Source organism: Psammomys obesus, unplaced genomic scaffold (assembly GCF_907164565.1).
Source record: "Psammomys obesus unplaced genomic scaffold, mPsaObe1.curated_primary_1811, whole genome shotgun sequence".
NCBI lineage: Eukaryota > Metazoa > Chordata > Mammalia > Rodentia > Muridae > Psammomys > Psammomys obesus.
In genome coordinates this window covers 12,909,933-12,928,868 of record NW_026585895.1, presented here as the reverse complement: position 1 = coordinate 12,928,868, position 18,936 = coordinate 12,909,933, and the positions used below count along the sequence as shown (strand labels likewise).

Sequence of the window (18,936 nt, the reverse complement as noted above, 5' to 3'; positions counted from 1 at the left end):
AGGTCCTAGTTGGCCTGATGAGGAACTGTCAGCTTTAACGCTGGATCAACCTGCCTAACTGCTTTAGGAGCAGAAATCCATTCCCTCTCAGAGCACTCTGCCTTCCCTTGCTGTCCTCAGGGATCTGTTCACACCTACGTCCAGGGCGGGCCCAGGCCTCACAGGAAGCCAGTCCCCTCTGGGGTTGTAAGAAAGAGCATGTCTAGAAAGGTCCAGAACATCAGTGGCCTTGTGAACTCTTGTCCGTGTTCATGCAGATGGCAAAGTGGCCACTTCCTAAATAGAGCTTGGCTTGTCAGGGGAGCCAAGGACATCTTACATTTGCCAGGATTGATGGCACCAGAGGCACCCACAGGGAATTAGCTTGACTTTCCGATACCCAGGGCCTTGGAGGAGGATGTAGAGGACTGAGGACAGGCACTCAGAAAAGTGGTAAATTCCAGCTCTTCTCTAATCCTGGGAATCTTTCCAAGGTGCCCAACCGTCCAGATCGCTGATTCCACAGACAGAGATTACAGTTGTGTGTGGAGGTGATTCTAAACCTAGTTTGTTTAAGGGTGACAAGGAATGAGGGGTTAGAAGATCAGTTGGTAAACTCTTGAGGTATTCTGGAATTAGCCAGTCAGAGGCTCCCGAGGTGGAAGCTGTGGCCACGAAGCTGTTCATATTCCCTAAAGAGGAGCAGGGCCCAGCTGGCCTTAGACATACCTGACAGAGAATGACTTCACGTCTTTCCTAGAGCAATCAGATTAGCATGTTGTGTCTTTACCTACAGACCAGTTTAGTCCCAGTTCCCCTAAGGCTAGTTTTATTAGGACCACGGGATTTCACCAACCACCGGGATGGTTACTGCAGGGGGAGGTGTTTATGGGGAAGGTATGTAATCTGCTTTGGTAATCTTGCCTGTGCTGTTAAACTCGGCAGCTCTGCAGGAAACAAACTTGCATAGAAGGAATTTTGTGTAACATTCTTTGAAGTTAAGATTAGGAAGTGGGTTTTTTAAAAAGAGCCTCCTCTTGCCCGCTTGCCGCTTGCCCACCGACTGACCTGACACCCAACCCTGAGGCACAGGGATTCCAGACCAGAGGAGGAGACTGGCCACCACCTGAGCTGCTGGGTCCTGGGGTGACTCCAGAGTTCTGCACCCGATCTGGAACCTTCAGATTGCCTTTCACACTTGGGCAGGTGGAAGGTCTAAGCATTTTGGAACAGGTGTGTCACTTTAGAGTTGGGGAAGAGGAATGCACGGGGAGCTCAGAAACTAGAGATAAGATCTCACTTCCTGAGCTAGCTGAGGCACAGGCGCTCTTGGATGGGCCGGCTCAGCATCTCCCTAGTCTTGCCTCCTCGGATTAGGAAATAATTCTGGAGTGTGCTCTCTCACCTACACACAGTTCAGGTCTAAATTATGCCAGGCTCTGAAACCCTATCCCGCCGGTTCCCAGTAGCCAGCCTGCAATCCTGCCCGGTTAAGTAGAAGGACAGAGCACCTAGCAGACCCGTGGTCTCTCTCCAGAGCCCCAACCCAGCCAGTCTCCGGGATAAACTGGCCCTAGGCAGTCGGGCGGTTGGATATCCTCCTGCCTTGCACTAAGTTCCGAGAGACACCGGTCCAGTTTTCCCCAGTCCCAACCTCCACCCCGCGCACACGCAGCGATCACTTACGTGGGCAAGGCCCGCAAGACGATGAGACCTCGGTTCAGACGGCATCCAAGCGGCTGCGTTGAGCGCGCAGGACCTCACTCCACACCCCAAGACAGGCGCTAAGAAGGAGCAATTAAATTCACGAGTACGACAGGAAAATCAGGACGAGCCAAGTGGCTTTGGAATTGTGATGGAGTCATTAGTCGGTTGTTACTGCAAAGCCTCACCGTGTGGTTCGGTGATTAAGGGAAAAAAAAAAAATCTTTTAGGCGTTGGCAAACCCTTTATTGGTTTACAGAATTTGGGCTGTCGCTTTTTCCCCTTCCTTCCTTCTTTCCCTCCTTCCTTTTCTTTCTTTCTTTCTTTTTTTTTCTTTCTCTCTTTTGTTTTTCTTTTTTGCTTCAACCACCAGGCTGCATGAAATATTTCGGCCCACAGCCTCACGCCCTTACACCGAAAAGGAATTCCGCAGGCAGGAGCCACTGCGGAAGAAGTTGAGAGGAGAGAGAGAGGGAGAGAGAGAGAGAGACTCCCCTGCACTCATATCTGTGGCGACATCATCAATGTAATTTGTTTTGAATGTTCATTTTTATTGGTGTTCCCTCTGCCAAAATGTGCTTGATTACAGAGGTCTGTCCTGTGATCACTGCGCACTCCAGACAGGAGAAGGTGCCGCGGCGAAGGTTCAGCTCAGGCCAGATCAAATCCTGGGCTGTTTAACGCTGAAAGGCTGCATGTTGCTATTAGTGTTAAATATATGGCTAATTATGCGTATGAAAATTAAACATCAGTGTTATGCTAATGGGGCGCCTTCAGCTGCGGATCTGAGCACTTGAGACTACCATTTAATCAAATGAATCAGTAACTAATACGTGTGCACGTGTGAACTTTCACAAGATCATTTCCCCGTCGCCCCCCCCCCCCCGCCACACCGCTAAATTATGAAAGAAATAATTATCAACACTTTCTAATTACCTAACAGAGTAATTTGGGATTCATCGTGGGGCCGGCGGGACCGGGAACCAACAGTCCCTAGCAACCAACGTGATTTGCGCCACGCCGCGCGGGGTGGCTGCGTGGTAGTGGTGGTGGCTGGGGGCCAGAGAGCCCTTTGTGCACTTTGTAATACTTGCAACCCAGAAGGTGGACGGCGTCTTGGCGGCCCCTCGCCTCCATCCGCTTGCCCACCCTACCCCCGGGCCCGGGGGCGCCAGCTCCGGCCACTGGAGGTGAGGAAGAGATTGGGCGACCGAGAGGGGCAGATCGAGAGACACAAATAGCCAAGCCTGCCGCAGGCCTGGATTTGGTGAAGGTTTCGGTGTCCCCCCCCCCCCCCCCCGCCCAGGACTTCCAACCCCAAGTACTCTGGCCAGCCCCCGGGAGGCCGGAAAATGACCACCTGGCGGGCGTTTGGCGCTGCAGCCTCCAGGCGCCCGCAGGCCCCCGGACTCCACGCTGCGCCGCGCCCTCAAGGCGAGTGAGCCCGGGGCGCACGGCTCGGGGGGAGGGAAGAGGGGAGGGGGCGGGAAGGTTGGGAGGGCCCCGGGGGGAGGCGGTGCGGCCGCCTTCCCTGGGAGGAGAAGCGCGGGTTCCCGGCCCTCCGCACGCACTGCTCTCGGCAGAGCCTGGCAGCCTGGAGCGCAAGCGGCCAGCCGGGCCCGGAGAGATGCGAGCGAGCCCCTGGGAGCGGCGGCGGCGGCGGGGCGGCGGCCGAGTGAGTGGGTCGGGCCGGGGGACCCCCAAACCCCGAGCCCCGGGATGTGGTCGAGAGGACCCCGGCCTGGGAGGCGCGGCCTGGAGCGCGCTGAGCTAGGCGCGGGACGCTCGGGAGGACCGCCGGCTGCAGGCTGCCTGGGTAGTCGCCCAGGGCGCGACTCCGCCAGCCAGAGGCCGCGGCCGGATTCTGGAGCGGCGCTCCGCACCGGCCTGGGTGACGGCGAGGAGGAGCGGTCCGGGGTCCCAGGCGTTGGGGGGCGGGCGGAGGGTGGGGACAGCGAGGGGGAGGGCGACGGCAGGGAGCGGCTGCTTGGTGTCGGGGGCGGGCGGCGCGCGAGGGAGGCGGGAGGCCGGAGCGGCGCGCCCTCGAGGTCTCGGCGAGCGGGCGCCGCAGCCCATTGTGCGCCCCACTCGGCGCGCTCTGCCGCAGAGGAGCTCCGGGCCGGACGCGCCGAGCCGACTCTCCCTAGGCCGGGCCGCGGCGCCCGCTCTAGTCCAGCCGAGCCCGAGCTTCTCGGACCAATCCCCGGTGATTATGCAAGAGAGCCGACCAATCAGCTCCACCAGCTCATGAATATTTATGACCTTGGCTGAGTCAAAGCTTTGAACCGAGTTTGGGGAGCTCGGCAGCATCATGCTTAGACTTTTCAAAGAGACAAACTCCATTTTCTTATGAATGGAAAGTGAAAATCCCTGTTCCGCTTAAATTGGGTTCCTTCCTGTCCTGAGAAACATAGAGACCCCCAAAAGGGAAGCAGAGGAAAGACCCACACTCAGACCCCGCGAGAAGAGATGACCATGACCACCATGCCAGAAAGTCTCAACAGCCCCGTGTCGGGCAAGGCGGTGTTCATGGAGTTTGGGCCGCCCAACCAGCAAATGTCTCCTTCTCCCATGTCTCACGGGCACTACTCCATGCACTGTTTACACTCGGCGGGCCACTCGCAGCCCGACGGTGCCTACAGCTCGGCCTCGTCCTTCTCCCGACCGCTGGGCTACCCCTACGTCAACTCGGTCAGCAGCCACGCGTCCAGCCCCTACATCAGTTCCGTGCAGTCCTACCCCGGCAGCGCCAGCCTCGCCCAGAGCCGCCTGGAGGACCCAGGTACGTGCGCTCGCCAGGGACCAGGAGAGAGGAGAAAGGGAAGGGGAGCGAGGGGGCAAAGGGGAGGGGGAGAACGAGAAGACAAGAGAGGGGTGTTGGAGAGAGAGAGAGAGAGAGAGAGAGAGAGAGAGGTGAGTGGGGGGTGGGGAAGGCGCGGAAGTCGTAGAGGTTTCGGATATCAATCTATGGATCCATGTCACTGAAAAGAAAAAAAAAATTATAAGTCAATTCCGTTTACAACTGTCCGGCAGAGGATAAATGCGAGCGTGTGGCGCGGCCCCGGCCGGGCCTGTGGGCCGCTTGGTGCGCCGCTCACACAATGCCCCGCCGCAAAACAGAAACCCACATGTGCGCGTACTAGTCTCGGTAATTATTTATTGCGTAGCGCCATAAACAATGTATGCAATTAAGGGTAATTAAACCTCAACTACCGCCTGCGAAAAATAGCAAACTTTCCTCGCAAAGGCAATAGCTGCGCTCTCGGGAACGGCCCAATCCCGCCTGCAGCAGCCAGGGCCCCGCGCTCGGACCCCGAGGGACCCTTCGCAGACCTTCGGGGCTCCTCGAGCGTCCTCTCCCGGAGCCTGCCTCTGCCAGCCCAGCCCCAGACCCCGGTCCTCGACGCTCCGCCGAGAAGGCAGCCCAGCCTTCACAAAGGTCTCTGCTTCTGTCGTCCCCGCAGGGGCGGACTCCGAGAAGAGCACCGTGGTGGAAGGCGGAGAGGTGCGCTTCAACGGCAAAGGGAAAAAGATCCGCAAGCCCAGGACGATCTACTCCAGTTTGCAGCTGCAGGCTTTGAACCGGAGGTTCCAGCAAACCCAGTACCTGGCTCTGCCTGAGAGGGCGGAGCTGGCGGCCTCCTTGGGACTCACGCAGACTCAGGTACCTGGCTGCAGCCGCCTCCACAAACAGGCTCCCGGGCTCGGCTTGTGCCCCAGGCTTCGATTTTTCCCCCCCGCTGGGCCTCCGGTTCTAGGTGTCACTGTGCCTGTGTGAGTGTGTGTGTGTGTGTGTGTGTGTGTGTGTGTGTGTGTGTGTGTGTGAGTGTGACCACCTCTGACTTCCAGAGTCTTCCCTCCTCCCTCGCGCTGTCTGCCCTAGCTCGGACCCTGCTCTGACCTGCAGGCCGTCCGGTCTTCTGTCCCTGGCTTTCGGATCAGGGAGCAGGAAGGATTTCCCCCGGACGTTTTGTTTGGAGATTCTGAGGTCACACGTGCCAGAACTGCTGGAACAATAGGAGGAGGATTTAATCTTCCTTGGCTAATAATGGGGGTCCTGGGCCTAAGCCTGCTCCCTTCTCCTTCTCCTGAGGTGGCCGGGGAGAATCCTTCCCTCTGCCCCTCCACTTCCCAAGTTCCAGGTCCTGAAGAAGAAACGAAACAAAACAAAACAAAACAAACAAACAAAAAAACAAAACAAAACACGTGAGATCCCTTTTCCCTGCACTTCTCTGAGACTGTGGAAGTTCGTAGGCGTTCAAACCAGAGCTGATACCGGCTTCCAAAGTTTGTCTCTAGATGTAGATTGGAGCTGGGGAAAAGCGAACACAACTAAGGGGGGGGGGGCTGGATTGAGTCTAAAGAAAAGTTTAACAGAAAAGGCCGTGGCTTCCTCCAAACTCAGCGGAAGGCCGAAAGTTCGGAGCGAAGGAAAGGCGGCCCTACTGTCAATAAACGCCCTCCACTCCTGGCTAGGTTTTACGATTTCTTTATTGATGTTGCATCGTTTTGCTTGCTAGAGGTCTTCCATAAACGTCAGCCCCGGTGGCACTGACCCATTTGCAAGCCGAGCCAAGGCCTGGGTCTCCCCTGGCCTCCCTCCCAGGGGTGGGTGGGGTGTCTGAGAGCTGCGCTGAGTGAGCGGCCGGCCGGACTGGGGCCTCGGTTTCCTAGGCTTTGGCTCTCAAGGAGGGTAGGAAGGGGCAGTGGTCTCTGCCCCTCCAGCCTGGAGCTGCTGCCATCTCTTGCCGAGCAGGGAGGGCGGGTTTTTCCTCCACCGGTCCCTCCTCTCCTCTCCAGCCCCGGGTAGGCCCGGTGGTCACAGTCCAGTCACGCTGTTCGCCCCGTTCTTGCAGGTCAAGATCTGGTTCCAGAACAAACGCTCCAAATTCAAGAAGCTGATGAAGCAGGGTGGGGCGGCTCTGGAGGGCAGCGCGCTGGCCAACGGCCGGGCCCTGTCCGCCGGCTCCCCGCCGGTCCCGCCCGGCTGGAATCCCAGCTCTTCGTCCGGGAAGAGCTCGGGCAGCAGCGCCGGCTCCTACGTCCCCAGCTACACGTCCTGGTACCCCTCAGCGCACCCAGAAGCTATGCAGCAGTCTCAGCTCATGTGAGCTCGTCCGTCCGCACTCACCCGCCTCCGTCCCGTCTCTCTCGGCCCGGCCCCACCCGCCTCCAAGCCCAGCCACCCCTCCGAGGGCCCTGGGCCGGGAGAAGGGCCCGGAGCAGGGCCCGGAGCTGAGGGGGGAAAGAGAAAAGAAAGAGGAACAGTTAAGGCAGAGGGCTTGCGGCCTCCTCGCAGCCCCTGAAGGTCTGGCCCAGCGACTTTCCAGTTCTCGGCCTGAACCTGGCCTGGGCTGTGGTGACGGCAGAGTGGCCTGAAAGCGGGCACGGCCGCTGGAGACAGGCCAGAGCGAAAAGACAACCCGCTGGGCCAGAGCAGACTCACAGCTTCGTGAGACCATCAGGAAAAAATATATATATGTAGGAGGGAAAAATATGCTCTTTTTTTTTTTTTTTTCTCGGTTCTGTCCGTCTTTGTCTCCTTTCTGCACTGTCTGCGCGCTGAGTCAAAGTCCTCCTGTGTCTGCTGTCCTCATCCTGCGGCTTCTCCAAAAATCACCAGGCCTGAGCCACACCCGGTCGGCGGGCGGCCCATCACCGACTCCTGGAAGGCTTTGTCTTTTATGGTCTTCTTCAGGGCCCTGCTTGACCGTCTGTGTAGTTTGTTTGGGAAATGGGGGAAATCAGAGGGAGGGGGGTTAATTTATTGAAAAACAGACTTCGTCTGACGCTGAGTGTTGGCCAATTCCAAGTCCTCTGGGGCATGGAGTGGGCACTGCCCAGACCTACTGTTTACCTTAAATACAGCAGACAAGGGAGCAAGGAGGGCAGAGTGGTCTTAAAGGAACACCGTAACTTTTGTACTTTGCTGGAATGGAGAAGCGGAAGCAGAGCAATTTGCATTTTACACTCTCCAAATTATTAAAAACAAACAAATAACAAAAGAAAGAACGAAGTGACGAGAGATAAGTAAGGCCAACGGAATTTTGCCAGGACCTCTTGGAGAAGAACATCCAGCAAAGAAGAAGAAGGAAAAAGAAATAAATCATACTTTGGGCAGCAAGAGAGAGGACCAATGGGCCTTGGAGAGAAAAGAATTTGTCCTGTGTGAGCACCCCAATTCCAGGCCGCTTTAAAGTAAGACATAAGCAGCTTTAAATGATCCCCAGTGGCTCAGAGCACAAGTCATCATCCCGGACGCACGGTCTCTGGTGCAGGTTCTAATTGCTGTACATATTATTATTATTATTGTTATTATTATTATTATTAATGATTATTATTGTTCCGTAAACATGTTGCACAGCTTAGCCTCTTTCCGTTCTGTCGTGTGTGGCTGTGAACCCGATGCTTTGTGAAATGAGAATCTTGACATTCTCCTTGTGAAATTTGGAAAATGTGACCAACTGAGATCAACCGTGTTTTGTGTTCTCTATGTCAAAGTTTAGTTTTATATTGAGAATGTTAACTTATTGCTTTGTATCGGGGGGGGGGGGGGGGAGGCGAGGGAAACTTTGTAAATAAGTTATAAAGTTTCTTTGAGACAGTAAAATTATGGTTTCAAGAAAGAGCTGCTGCCTCCTGTGCTGTGTGGAGGGCAAAGCGGTGCCCCTCCCCCGCCCCGGGTACAGTCACAAACTACCTAACACTTAACAGACTACTTACTGGGGCCGGATTGGGGGACCCCTAATGTCCCACCACGGTCTGTGGGGCGCCCCCAGAGGCCTGCTCCTCTTACCTCTCCCCTTCAGCCCGTCCTGGGATCCTTGCCTGGGCTGGAGAGGTGGAATGCCTAGGGACAGTTGGCGCTTTTGACCCAGGAGCAGGTGTTCTAGGGCAGAGCCCTACCTCAGGTGCTCAGCCACGGAAGAGCGCTGAGGGCAGGGAAGGGCAGAGCCCAAGGGCAGCAGCAGGCCCGGGAGGCTGCAGTCCTCTCCTGGCGCCTTTTCACTTCTTAGGACCCCAGGAAACACCCTGCTTTGCCCCCGCCACCTTCCCATCCCCAGACACCCCCCCCACCCCCCATCGGACCTGCCAGATTTCGCTTGACCAAAGGCACAGCATAGAGTCTTGGCAGGGACAGGAAGCAAGCGTCTCCCAAGCCACTGCCCCAATCAATCACAGAGGTCCTTGGGGACAGGACAAAGTCTCAGGGAGCCACCAAGATCCTTCCACGGGGGGGGGGGGGGGGGGAGTCATTTCCCGCTTTATGCCCAGGGACTTCTCTACATACTCACGGGCTAGAAATTCCAAGGCTCAGGGAGGTTAGGCGAATTTTGAACCTGAGAGCTGACCCTAGCCACCCACCCCAGCCCCGAGTTCCAGATGCCAGTCCATTCTGAGAACACCCCCTTAGAGCGCCGAGATCAAGTTTGCTTCAAAAGAACAAGGACCCCACTAGCGTAGAACCAGGGTGGTTCCCTCGCCTGTCTGATGGTCTCAGCCCCGGCCCAGCCCCTGCCCAGCCCTAGCCCAAACCCCGGCCCGGGCGGGAGGCTACTGAAAACCGTGGCCCCGACGGCGGCCGGTTTTGCGCGGTTCCCGCTTCCCTGGCGCCCGCCTGCTGCCCGAGGGGGCTGGCCCTCCGCCTTTGGGGGGCCCTTTCCGGCGCGCGGTGGGGAGCAGAGCCGGGGAGGCAGCGATCTGTGTTGTGACAAGCACCCATTTTTCAATTGGTGCTGGTGAAAGATCAGATGCGCGAAGCTCTTCCGACGCCCTTTGGGAAGGGGAGGAGGAGGGGGCGGGGCTGGAGGGGGAGCCGTGTGATGGGAGAAGACCAAGAGGTAGGGCTAGATGAAGCTGCGGACTTTGATGCCTGTTCTGGGACTGAAACGGGGACTTTTCTTCCGCCGGCTGCACCAGAACCAACGGGCGCTCAGTGGCGAGATCAAGATGGAGAGACCCGGATTGAAACAGAGCGAAACCGCTTCTCAGGCTAGGCCCAGGAGCGCTTGCTGCAGCCGGAATCCAGCCAGGCCTGGATTCGGTTTCCGCGGGGATACGTGACTTCTCGAGGAATGAGACTTTTCCCACTCATCTGCCTCAGTCCACCAGCGGACAGCTAGTCCCCAAGCGCTCAAGCCACAAGCAAAATCTCTTTGGTCAAGCCGATTTTAATACTTTGAGATATTAGCTTATACTAATTTAATAATCTCTTGCTAACAGTTCAAATAGAGAAATTATTAGTTTTAGCTCAAGGAAGGCGGTGTTTAGTTAGGCTCTATTATAATTATAAGCGGTTGTACTTTTTTTAAAATGTTAATCTCAATATAGGCCTAATTAATGCTGCCTTGTTACTGACAAGTAGTTCATCAAATATCTGATTCAAAGATTTTCATAATGATTATATTAATTAAACTATGAATAATCTAAATGTGGTTATATTTAAACAATACCTCATTATAATGATTAAATACTGATTTCGAATATTATGTCTTAACAATTGTCACATAGAAAACACAACCTTTCCTTATGTATGAGTCTGTAATGGCAAAATGCAATTTTGGGATTTTTTTTTCCCTTGTTCAAAAAATGTGAACCTCATTTTAAAACACTTCTGAAATAGGTTACACACAGCTTAATGATTATCAAAATGACTCTTTTCTGCAAAAAAAGACCCCAAAGTGCGCGTACAGCTGCAAACCCAAGAGGGTCAGCATCATTTCACTGTATTCTCTTCTTGATTACAAGCCGGGCCCATCAAACACAACATAATTACAGTAATTTCAGGTTTATTTATTCTAATGCAGTTTCCCCATCTCTCTGGTAATTATGAGCAATTTTTTCGCCCAGGGAATCTTTTTGCATTAACAAAAGAGATAACGCACTGAAAGCCAAATTTGCTGTGCATTGAGAAAAGGAAAAAAAAAAATCAAATAGGTGCGAGCTGCCATCTCTGCAATTCTCCGGTACCGGAGCCGGCAAATTGCTTGCAGGTGTATGAAGCAAGCTTGTCCATGGCCGGGCCTCCAAATTAGCAAATGCACAGCGGCAGAGTAATGAAGACAGACTTAGCAAAATTGCTAAACAACAGATACCTCTTTAATATCTTCTCTCACACACACTAGCTCTTAAGCCGGGTAGATGTGGGGTGGGGCACAGCCCCAACCTTCTCCTCACTGGTCTTGGCTTTCAGTGACTTGGATGGGCTGAGTGGACCTAGGAGTAGTGAAATCTATTGGTGGCGGAACCCAGAGCCCACATTTTGACAATATTTTAAAAAGATGAAACTGGAAACCTTTCCAGTCCACAGCTTGCCCTCACTGGTCACTGTGTTGCGTTTCTGTGTCTTTCTTCCAGGACTCTGTACCTGGCCTAGGTTAGAAGAAGAGATGGCTCTTTAGGCTTCCTGATTCTGTACTATAGCTAAGCATCACAAAAAGTTCTCAAAATCCCTTCCACCTCTATGCCCCAAAGTGTGAATTTGTTTGTAGGAGTCATTGAATGAAGAAACTAATGGAATCTTTCCCCTTGAAGAAATGGTCATCTGCCTTTCCAAAGAAGAGTAGGTGTGAATGCTGGGCATAGAACCTGGTTATTAGATTGAGAAAAATTGGGTAGAAAGTAGCCATCAATGTCCGTCCCAACCCCCACCACCGCCAATAAATCTGTACCCTAATGTTCATCTCTTTCTTCCCTGTATCTTCTGAAAGTCCATTTGCAGATCTGTCTGTGTTTTGTCACTCTCCCACCTGGGTGAAAGACCCCTGAAATCATAGACTAAAGCAAAGTTTTCTCACACAGCCATCTAACTCAGCACAGAGTGTAAGGGTCCCTTTCTCCCGTAAAAACCTTCTTCCCTTCCCCAGTTTCACAGCAAACCCCAATTCCAAAGAGGGAAAGCAAAATGCTCCAAAAGGTGCCTCCCCAGGCTGAAGAAACATTATCACACCCCCCCCCCCAATCCCTCCCCTACCCCATCCCTCCTCGCCCCCCCTTCCAATCTTCAGGGATTAACACTTCCTGAAACATCAAGTGTTTTTATAAAAAGGGGGAAAAATACTCCTGACATCGCTGACAAGAAGTTTTGATGGAAGAATTAGCTGGTGCATACATAATCACTCCCACCCTCCCGCTCCCGGAGCGGGAGCCGCGGCGGCAGAGACGCAGCCTTCCAACCCTCTGAAAAACGAAACCGCTTCCCAGCCTTACCTTCTTCAGTGTCAATTTCAGATAATCTGGACACACTCTTTCCTACATCAAATCAAAAGGGTCGAAGGCGGCTTTTGGCTGGGAGAATGACAGGAAAGAAAAAGGCAAAAAAAGAAAAAAAAAGAAAAGAAAAGGGGGGGGGACCCAGAAAAAAAATAGGAAGACACAAAAACCGACCAAAACCAGAGCAAAACAAAACCAGAAAACCAAAAAGAATCCCCCGGCCCCATCTTCCTGTGCTGAGAAACGACTGGGGGAAAGAGGTCCCCGGGACCAGGCGCCTCCGAGCGCCGCAGGCTTTTTGCATCTCTGAGCTTGCAGAATAGAACTGAAAATTTCGGCTATATAGCCTCTGTCTTTATAGCTGATGAAAAAAATTGCAGATTATTAGCATAAATGTTTACTCTTCATTACGCTGATGACATTGTGCACTCGAGATCTTGGTAATCTTTGGGAAAATTATGAGTAATTTTTAAAAATTTTAAAGCAGCAGCAGTTACCATGCAATTCAGGCTAATTCTGCGTAGGCTCCGAACGGATATAATTATCGAGGAGTCAAGATGTTATGCTAAAAACTATGCATTGATATTCCCATTTATTATGTACATACAACTTTGACAATGTTGATGCTTGAAATAGCAGGAAATTGTCTTGCGCAAAAATTACAGTCCATATTAGGACATCTGAAATTGCGAAGAATTATATAGTAATTGCAGGCTTTCAGACGGGAGAGCCAGAATGCTCAAACTAGTGCAAATGTGGATAAAATTACAGATCAGAGCAAAAATTAGGGGAAAAGGGGGTCTGGGATTTTTCAGGTTGGCTATAGGATTCCGGAAGTGTCTAATGCCACATGATTGCTGCAGCTTTAGGGGAGACATTCAAGCCTCAGATAGCGCCTTGGCCAGGGCGGCCTTAATTGAATTTCTTGGGCTTTTTTGTTTTAATAGGGGCAAATGAGGAAATTGACCACCCAAGACAAATTTTTCACTGTTCTACCCCCTGAGAACGTGTGGAGAAGCGAGTCCCTTTCCTCGCGGCGTGTTCTCTGAGGCGGGGACTCCCGGGAGGTCTCAGACCCCACCCCACCCCCACCCCAAACGCAGCAACTGAAGAGTGAACGGACAGCCCTCCCACCCCCCAAGGCGTACACTTCCATTTTCCTCCCCCCCCCCCTTCCATGGGCCCCTTTTCCGGATTCTTCTTCACCTCCTCCAGAGCGCATCACTGCAGGCCCTGGGACGGGACGGCCTGCACTCTAGGGGCCGGGGTGGAGGGGCGTGTGTGTGTGTGCGTGCGTGCGTGCGTGTGTGTGTGTGTGTGTGTGTGTGCACGCGCGCGCAGTAGTGCCTGGAAAGATCACCTCGGCAAAGAGGCCAGTGGCTTCCTAGTGCCTACCCCGCGGAACCCGAGCCTGCTGTTTGGGGGCTTCATATGGGGAGGGGCGGGGGAGGTAGGCTCTGGGGGCCCTCGGCGCCCACCCCGAGACCACCCGGGCTCTTGTTTTGTCCTGAGGTTGAATCCTTCAGCGCCTGCCTCAGCCCCCAGGCACTCACTCCCCGCTGGGGCGGTCCTCCTCCGGGGAACCCAGGCACCATCCTGCGACTTTAAGAAGCGGAGGCCAGGCCCGCGGAGGGAGGAGGCTGGGCGGGGAGTGTCCCCGGGCGGAGGAAGGCTGGGGCGCCCGGCGGGAGCAGCCACCCTCCGCTTTGCTAAGCTCCCGAGAGGCTGCCTCCCTATTGTTTGGGGGAGCAAGGGTTTCACCTTGCTGGTGCCCCAGACTGTTGGACCGAAATCCGGAATGGGGAGGCCGGAGTGTGAAACACGGGGCTGCCGGGTCTGAGCGGGGCGCGGGCGGTGCCTCGGGGCGACCCTGCGCGTCCTGCGCGCTTCCACCCTGAAGTTCTAAGCCTTCGGCCCCGCTGGGGGACCCTGTCTCCACCTAAGAGGAGGCACCGCCGGTGACCCCGGGACCCCAGCGCCCCTGCGGTGTGTGTGCCGCGGCCGGGGAGGAAGAGCTGGGAGCCCTGAGCCGGAGCGACCCCCGGGAGGAGAGGCCGCCTGGGAGCCGCTCGGCGTTCTCCCGCGGAGGCGCCGGGCGGCCGCTCCTTAAGACCCGCCCGCCTCCTCCCGCCCCGACCTCCTGAAACACATTGTCTCCTGCCCGGAGGCCCCGGGGCGGAATGTAACATCTTGTAATGTGGCAATCACTGACAAACCAGTCCCCGCGAGGGGAACTCCTGCCGGGCCGCGGGGGGGGGGGGGCGGCGGAGGGAGGGGCGCCAAGGAGGGGTGTGGGCCGCTACGTCCCGGCTGCACCGGGGTGTGTTTGTGTGTTGTGGGCTGGAGGCTGCTCTCCAGACGGATCCCGGGAGGACTCCCGGGCGGCTTTGGGTGTCGCGCGGCGCCGGGAGGCAGCTGAGCCAGGGAGAGCCTGGTTCTGTAGCTAGGACCTCGCTGGAGATGGTCCCCAGGGGACCCAACTGCTTCTGAGACCCTTCCCCTCCCGCTCCACCCCCCCCTCCAACGTGTTCATCTTTTCCTGTGTTCATCTCAGGAAAAGATGGGTAGTTTGAGCCTCAAACATCTGACCCTAAACAGACTAAAGCCACTGGCGCTCGCTGTTCCCGGAGGCAAAGGAGCGGGTTTGGAGACGTGAGCAAGGGCTGGTGGCGTCAGGAGTTCGGCAGTTGTTCTGTCTGGCTTTTGGACCGGCCAAAGGGGGCCGTTTGCAGTCCCATGAACTGGGGAGAGGTTTTCTAACAGGCGGGAGAGCGAACACAGGACGCCCTTGGCTCTTCTCTACACCTCTCTCTCTCTGCTTCCTCTACCTGACAACTGTTATTCAACTTAGCTCCAACTTTCCCCCGCCCTCTCCGCCCCCAGTAAACCTGATACTTCCCCCCCAACCTCGACCCGCCAGTCTGGGAATCCTTCCTAGGCTCGGCTCTTCACAATTTTCCCAAGTGGTCCCGAGAGCAGGCCGGAGGAAAAGACTTCCAAAGGGTCCCGAGTTGCAGCCTGGTCGAAGAGGCCTGGGACGCCTGAGGCTCTCCTTTCCTCCCTCCCCAACTCCGGAGCCGGGAATTCTGGGCAGCCGGCGAGGACCAGTTCCTCCGCCACCACCCGGGAGGCAGCTCGGGGCTCGGGGTGCAGCCGAAGGGCGCGGGACCTCGGGGCGGGCCTGCAGCCGGCCCCACAGAGCCCAGCGCAACCTCTGTGTGCCCGAGCGCGGGAACGCGGGGAGCCCCTCCGGAGCGTGGAGCGGAGAAGGCCGAGCACCCCTCCCTCAGGTCCCACCGCCCCCCCCCCCCCCGGCCCCGTCTTCCCAGCGTTTGTCACATCCTGTCTCCGGCCTGATGTTTTACGCCAGTAAATGGACGGGGATTACAATGAAGATTTATGTGTGCTCGGAGCGCGGCTGGTTTCCCAGTGCAGGGAGCCCAGATCGCCGCTTCCCATTTCCATTTTTCATTCCTGCTTCGGGGAGCGCAAGTCGGTGCGGGGTGGGGGCAGGGGCTGGGGGGCGGGGAGCGTGTCTGCGCGGCGGCGGCCTGATCACAGGGCCGGGCGTCTCCGGGCGGGCCCGGAGCCTGTGAGAAAGGCTTGCCAGCGCGTCGCCCCCGGCGGGGCTGGAGCCGGACCCCACCTCCCGGAGCCCGGCTTTGTCTCCTCCGCCTCCACGCCCCCTCGCTCGCTCCGGGAACGTGGGTGCATCTCCGCGACCTCCTCGGCCCTTCTTCTTCTGGTTCGCGGGAACGCCCCCCCCCCCCCCCCCCCCCCCCCCCGGGTCCTGCACCCTCCTTTGACCGCTGCCGGGCGAAAGGCGCGTCGTGGCCCCGCACGACCCCGCCGCCGCCGAGTGCCAGGTTCGGTGACTCCGGCGAGTCTGTGGGGCCTCGGCCCACCCCGGAGAGGGGCCGCCCGCCCTCCCGGCTCCCAGGCTCGGCTCATGCCAAGGCCTGTTGCGTGATTCCAACTTGGGCTGACATTCCCTGCCCGGGGCGCTCCGGCGTAGGCCTCTTAATCATCTTGTCTGCTGCAGATCCTCGACACCAGCCAATTTACTGCCCCGTCTTTCCCGGCTGGTTTCAGGAGCCGGGGAGGAGAGTGCGCGCAAAGGAGGGGAGGGCATACCCTCACGAGAAAGCCTGGTACCAGCTATTGGCGCGCGCGGGAACACACACCACACACGCACACGCACACATCACAAGGTAGAATTTGGAAGTGGGGGAGGGCAGGGGCTTGGGAACTGGGGAAGTGGCACTGGGAAGCTCCATGTCCATGCCTTTTTCGAATACCGCAGCCCCCCTTCATTTCCAGAGACCGTCCCGGGTCACTCTGGGCAGGCCCCGGAGTCAGTTCCATCGGAAAAGTCAGTGTTAGCTTCAGGATGGCGCCACCGAGTCCAGAAAGTCACCTCCACTTTGAGGTTGCTGCTGTTGTTGTTGCTTTGTCCGTTGTTTATTTCCCCTCCCCGAAAGATGAACTGAAGTTGCACGGACGGATGACCCCCATGAACCGGAGGAGGGGAGGCCTGAACTTGGCAAGCGGGGTGTTCTGCTCTGTGCCCAGCTTCCTCTCCTGTAGAGACGGGTCCCTCAGAGGGAAGAAGCTCAGGGCACGTGGAGGAAGGGACCACCCCTAACCCTTCCACTCAAGGTGAAACTGGACAGGCCTCTTAGTGATACTGGACTTGAGAAGCAAAGGCCCTCCTCCGGTTCGGAGCACTGTGAACACAACAGGAACACGAAACACGAAACCGCCGGAATTTATCTAGTGTTTATCACGGGCGTAGTTACATCATCGCCTCATTAGGGGTTCATTAAGGCGCTCGCTGTTCTGAGCCACTGCTGTTATTGCTTCTTCTATCTCGGGGATCTGCACACCGCCACACGGAGACGCTAAGAGGGTTGCCGAAGGTCACCTAGTCAGGCGCTGACGCCGAGGAGGCTTCCCGCTGCAGCTCCTGCGGTGACAGGGCCTTTTAGTATAGACCTGCAGGGAGCGCCGGAGACTGAGAGTCCAGAGCTGGGAGCTGGTCCGGGAGGCCCGAGGCGGGAAGGAGAACCCGACGGTGTGCGGACCTGCCCGTTCTTAACAGTGTGAGGTCTAAGCGTCTGCCGTGGTGACTGCGTTTGCGTGTTTGTGTCAGCATGTAACGGGCGTGTTTTTGAAGGCAGGAGCGTGTGTGTGTGTGTGTGTGTGTGTGTGTGTGTGTGTGTGTGTGTGTGTAGTGAGCAGGACTGTGCTCTGGGGTTGCCCAACATTCCAAAGCAGCCAACCGTGCTTCACGAGGGTGACTCACTGAGTTCTGGCATCAGCCAGATCCCACAGAGCCCTGGGGCAAAGGGAGGGAGGGGCCGTTGTCGGTGTCTGGTCCCGGTCTGTGGCCGAGCTTAGGTCGGGGACAGCCGCGGTCCCCGCGGCAGCCCGGGTGCACCGCCTGGCCGACACGGTCCCCGCGGCGGCCCGGGGCGGGACGGTGGCGCCGGCGCCAGAGGGGCCGGACCGGCGGGCGGAGGCTGGGGCCGCCCGGCGCGGACTGAGTCAGGCCGCCCGAGGCTGGGGAAGCGGGGCTGAACCCATCACCGCGACCCAGCGCCGGTCTCGGACTTGTGCGTGCGTGGATCATGGCCACGGCAGCCTCGGGAAGGTGCAAAACTTCGGGCCGGTTAAGCGCTCGAGGTCCGGGCCGAGGGAACCCTGGCGACCATGGACAAAGCACACCCTCCAATGAAAACAATAATTTATTTAAATAATCTCTTCATATTGTAAAATCAACATTAAGAGTATGTTGCTTTCGTAATAAATAACCCCCAAATACCTTGCATTTCAAGAACAAAGACTTCAGGACAAGATAAAAACAAATTCAAATCAGTAGCTTAATTTAACTGAGAAAAAATTTCAAAGGGGAAAAAAAAAGAAGGGGTTGCTGAGGTCACTGCTAGGCCGCAGTTTTCACAACTGGGGGGTTTACAAAAAAGTCTGAAAAGATGAGAAATTTTGTACAAATAAATGTGGGAAAATCCGCACAGACACCCTTATTTACAAACTCTGTGTCGAAGTCCGGGTTAATAGTCCTTAATTCATCTTAAAAAAGATAATTTAAACACATTTTTTTTTTTTTTGCAGCGTCCACATATTAAAAAAATCAGTTTTTTTTTAACATCAAAATGAGGTCATCCGCAAAGGCACCTAAACTTTTAAAAAAATAAAAATAAAAAAACTCCATGGTGACGGACGAGGAGCTACCGGAGTGTTCGAGTGTTCCTGGGGAAAGCCGGAAAGGAATCTGGGGTGGCAAGAGCGGGGAGCCGCTCCCTCCCCACCCCCCAGAAGGAAAAAAAAAAGCCGGTGGGCTCGGGGGTCACGGGGGTACGTGGGGGTGGGGCAGGACCCGTGGACCTCAAGAACCGGAGCCGACTGGCGCTGAGCCCCGGGGCAGGCAGGACAGGAAAGAGGAGCTTCTGAGGGCCGGGAGCCTCGAGGGCGGGGAGGCGTCCCTGGGCCTGACCCGGCCGGGGGCCTGGACAGACCGACGACCCTGAGGAGCAGATCTCGCCGAGGGGGCCAGCCGGGGAGGGCGGCAAGTCCGGGGTGGGCCTCCGGGGCCGGGGGCGCTGGGCTTGGCACTGGAGGATCCCACGCGGCCTCCTCTTTCCTTCTTTTTTTCTTTTCCCCGTTGCTCCGTGGCGGTGCGAGGGGCGCCCCTTCCAGCGCGGCTGGGGGGCGGTGGCGGTGGCGGGCGGGGGGGGGGGGGGCGCCGCGCCCTCGCGGTTAGAAGATCGTCCCCGCGCTCACCGGGGCGGCCCCGCCGCCGGCGTGGTGGTGGTGGTGGTGATGGTGGTGGTGGTGGTGGTGTTGGGCCTGCGGGGTCTGCGACGGGTGCAGCAGCGGCGCCGCGGCCTGCAGGTGCGAGGCGGGGCCCGAGGCCTGGTGGTACCACGGGTAGCTGCCCAGGAAGGCCGAGGCGGCGCTGCTGGGGCTGGAGGCCGAGCTGCCCGCGCCGCCGCCGCCGCCGCCGCCGCCGCCGCCCGGCCC

At 56.7% G+C, this 18,936-nt stretch overlaps 3 protein-coding genes across 4 annotated transcripts in view; 2 read left to right on the top strand and 1 right to left on the bottom strand.

Annotated features, from left to right (window-relative positions):
* The first annotated feature begins 2,256 nt into the window (after positions 1-2,256).
* On the top strand, positions 2,257-3,622 carry LOC129671683 (translation initiation factor IF-2-like). Its single transcript, XM_055600792.1, has 3 exons — positions 2,257-2,327; positions 2,627-2,873; positions 2,990-3,622. The coding sequence occupies exons 1-3, from the start codon at positions 2,257-2,259 to the stop codon at positions 3,455-3,457; spliced, it is 786 nt and encodes a 261-aa protein (XP_055456767.1). The 3' UTR covers positions 3,458-3,622.
* A 101-nt stretch (positions 3,623-3,723) lies between these two features.
* Dlx1 (distal-less homeobox 1) lies at positions 3,724-8,305 on the top strand. 2 transcript variants are annotated; one of them, XM_055600309.1, is made up of 3 exons: positions 3,725-4,465; positions 5,148-5,347; positions 6,540-6,876. In XM_055600309.1, exons 1-3 carry the CDS (start codon positions 4,153-4,155, stop codon positions 6,792-6,794), a joined length of 768 nt encoding a protein of 255 aa, XP_055456284.1. In that variant the 5' UTR covers positions 3,725-4,152; the 3' UTR covers positions 6,795-6,876. The 2 variants fall into 2 exon arrangements, with proteins under 2 accessions (XP_055456285.1, XP_055456284.1); XM_055600310.1 differs by lacking the exon at positions 5,148-5,347 and having other exon boundaries at positions 3,724-4,465; positions 6,540-8,305.
* Positions 8,306-18,671: 10,366 nt separating this feature from the next.
* Positions 18,672-18,936, bottom strand: part of Dlx2 (distal-less homeobox 2) — a 2,217-nt gene continuing 1,952 nt past the window's right edge. The window contains exon 4 of the mRNA XM_055600785.1: positions 18,672-18,931. Within this exon, the coding sequence (XP_055456760.1) occupies positions 18,673-18,931 (259 nt within the window). The 3' untranslated portion in view covers position 18,672. The remainder of the gene's footprint in view (positions 18,932-18,936) is intronic.

Bases quoted from the DNA above. Each gene is read 5' to 3' on its own strand.
- LOC129671683 (XM_055600792.1), top strand. From the start codon at position 2,257: ATGTGCTTGATTACAGAGGTCTGTCCTGTGATCACTGCGCACTCCAGA. The intron at 2,328-2,626 runs GTTCAGCTCAGG...ATTACCTAACAG, and splicing joins GAGAAGGTGCCGCGGCGAAG to AGTAATTTGGGATTCATCGT. The intron at 2,874-2,989 runs GTGAGGAAGAGA...CCCCCCGCCCAG, and splicing joins GCCAGCTCCGGCCACTGGAG to GACTTCCAACCCCAAGTACT.
- Dlx1 (XM_055600309.1), top strand. From the start codon at position 4,153: ATGACCATGACCACCATGCCAGAAAGTCTCAACAGCCCCGTGTCGGGC. The intron at 4,466-5,147 runs GTACGTGCGCTC...TCGTCCCCGCAG, and splicing joins GAGCCGCCTGGAGGACCCAG to GGGCGGACTCCGAGAAGAGC. The intron at 5,348-6,539 runs GTACCTGGCTGC...CCGTTCTTGCAG, and splicing joins TGGGACTCACGCAGACTCAG to GTCAAGATCTGGTTCCAGAA.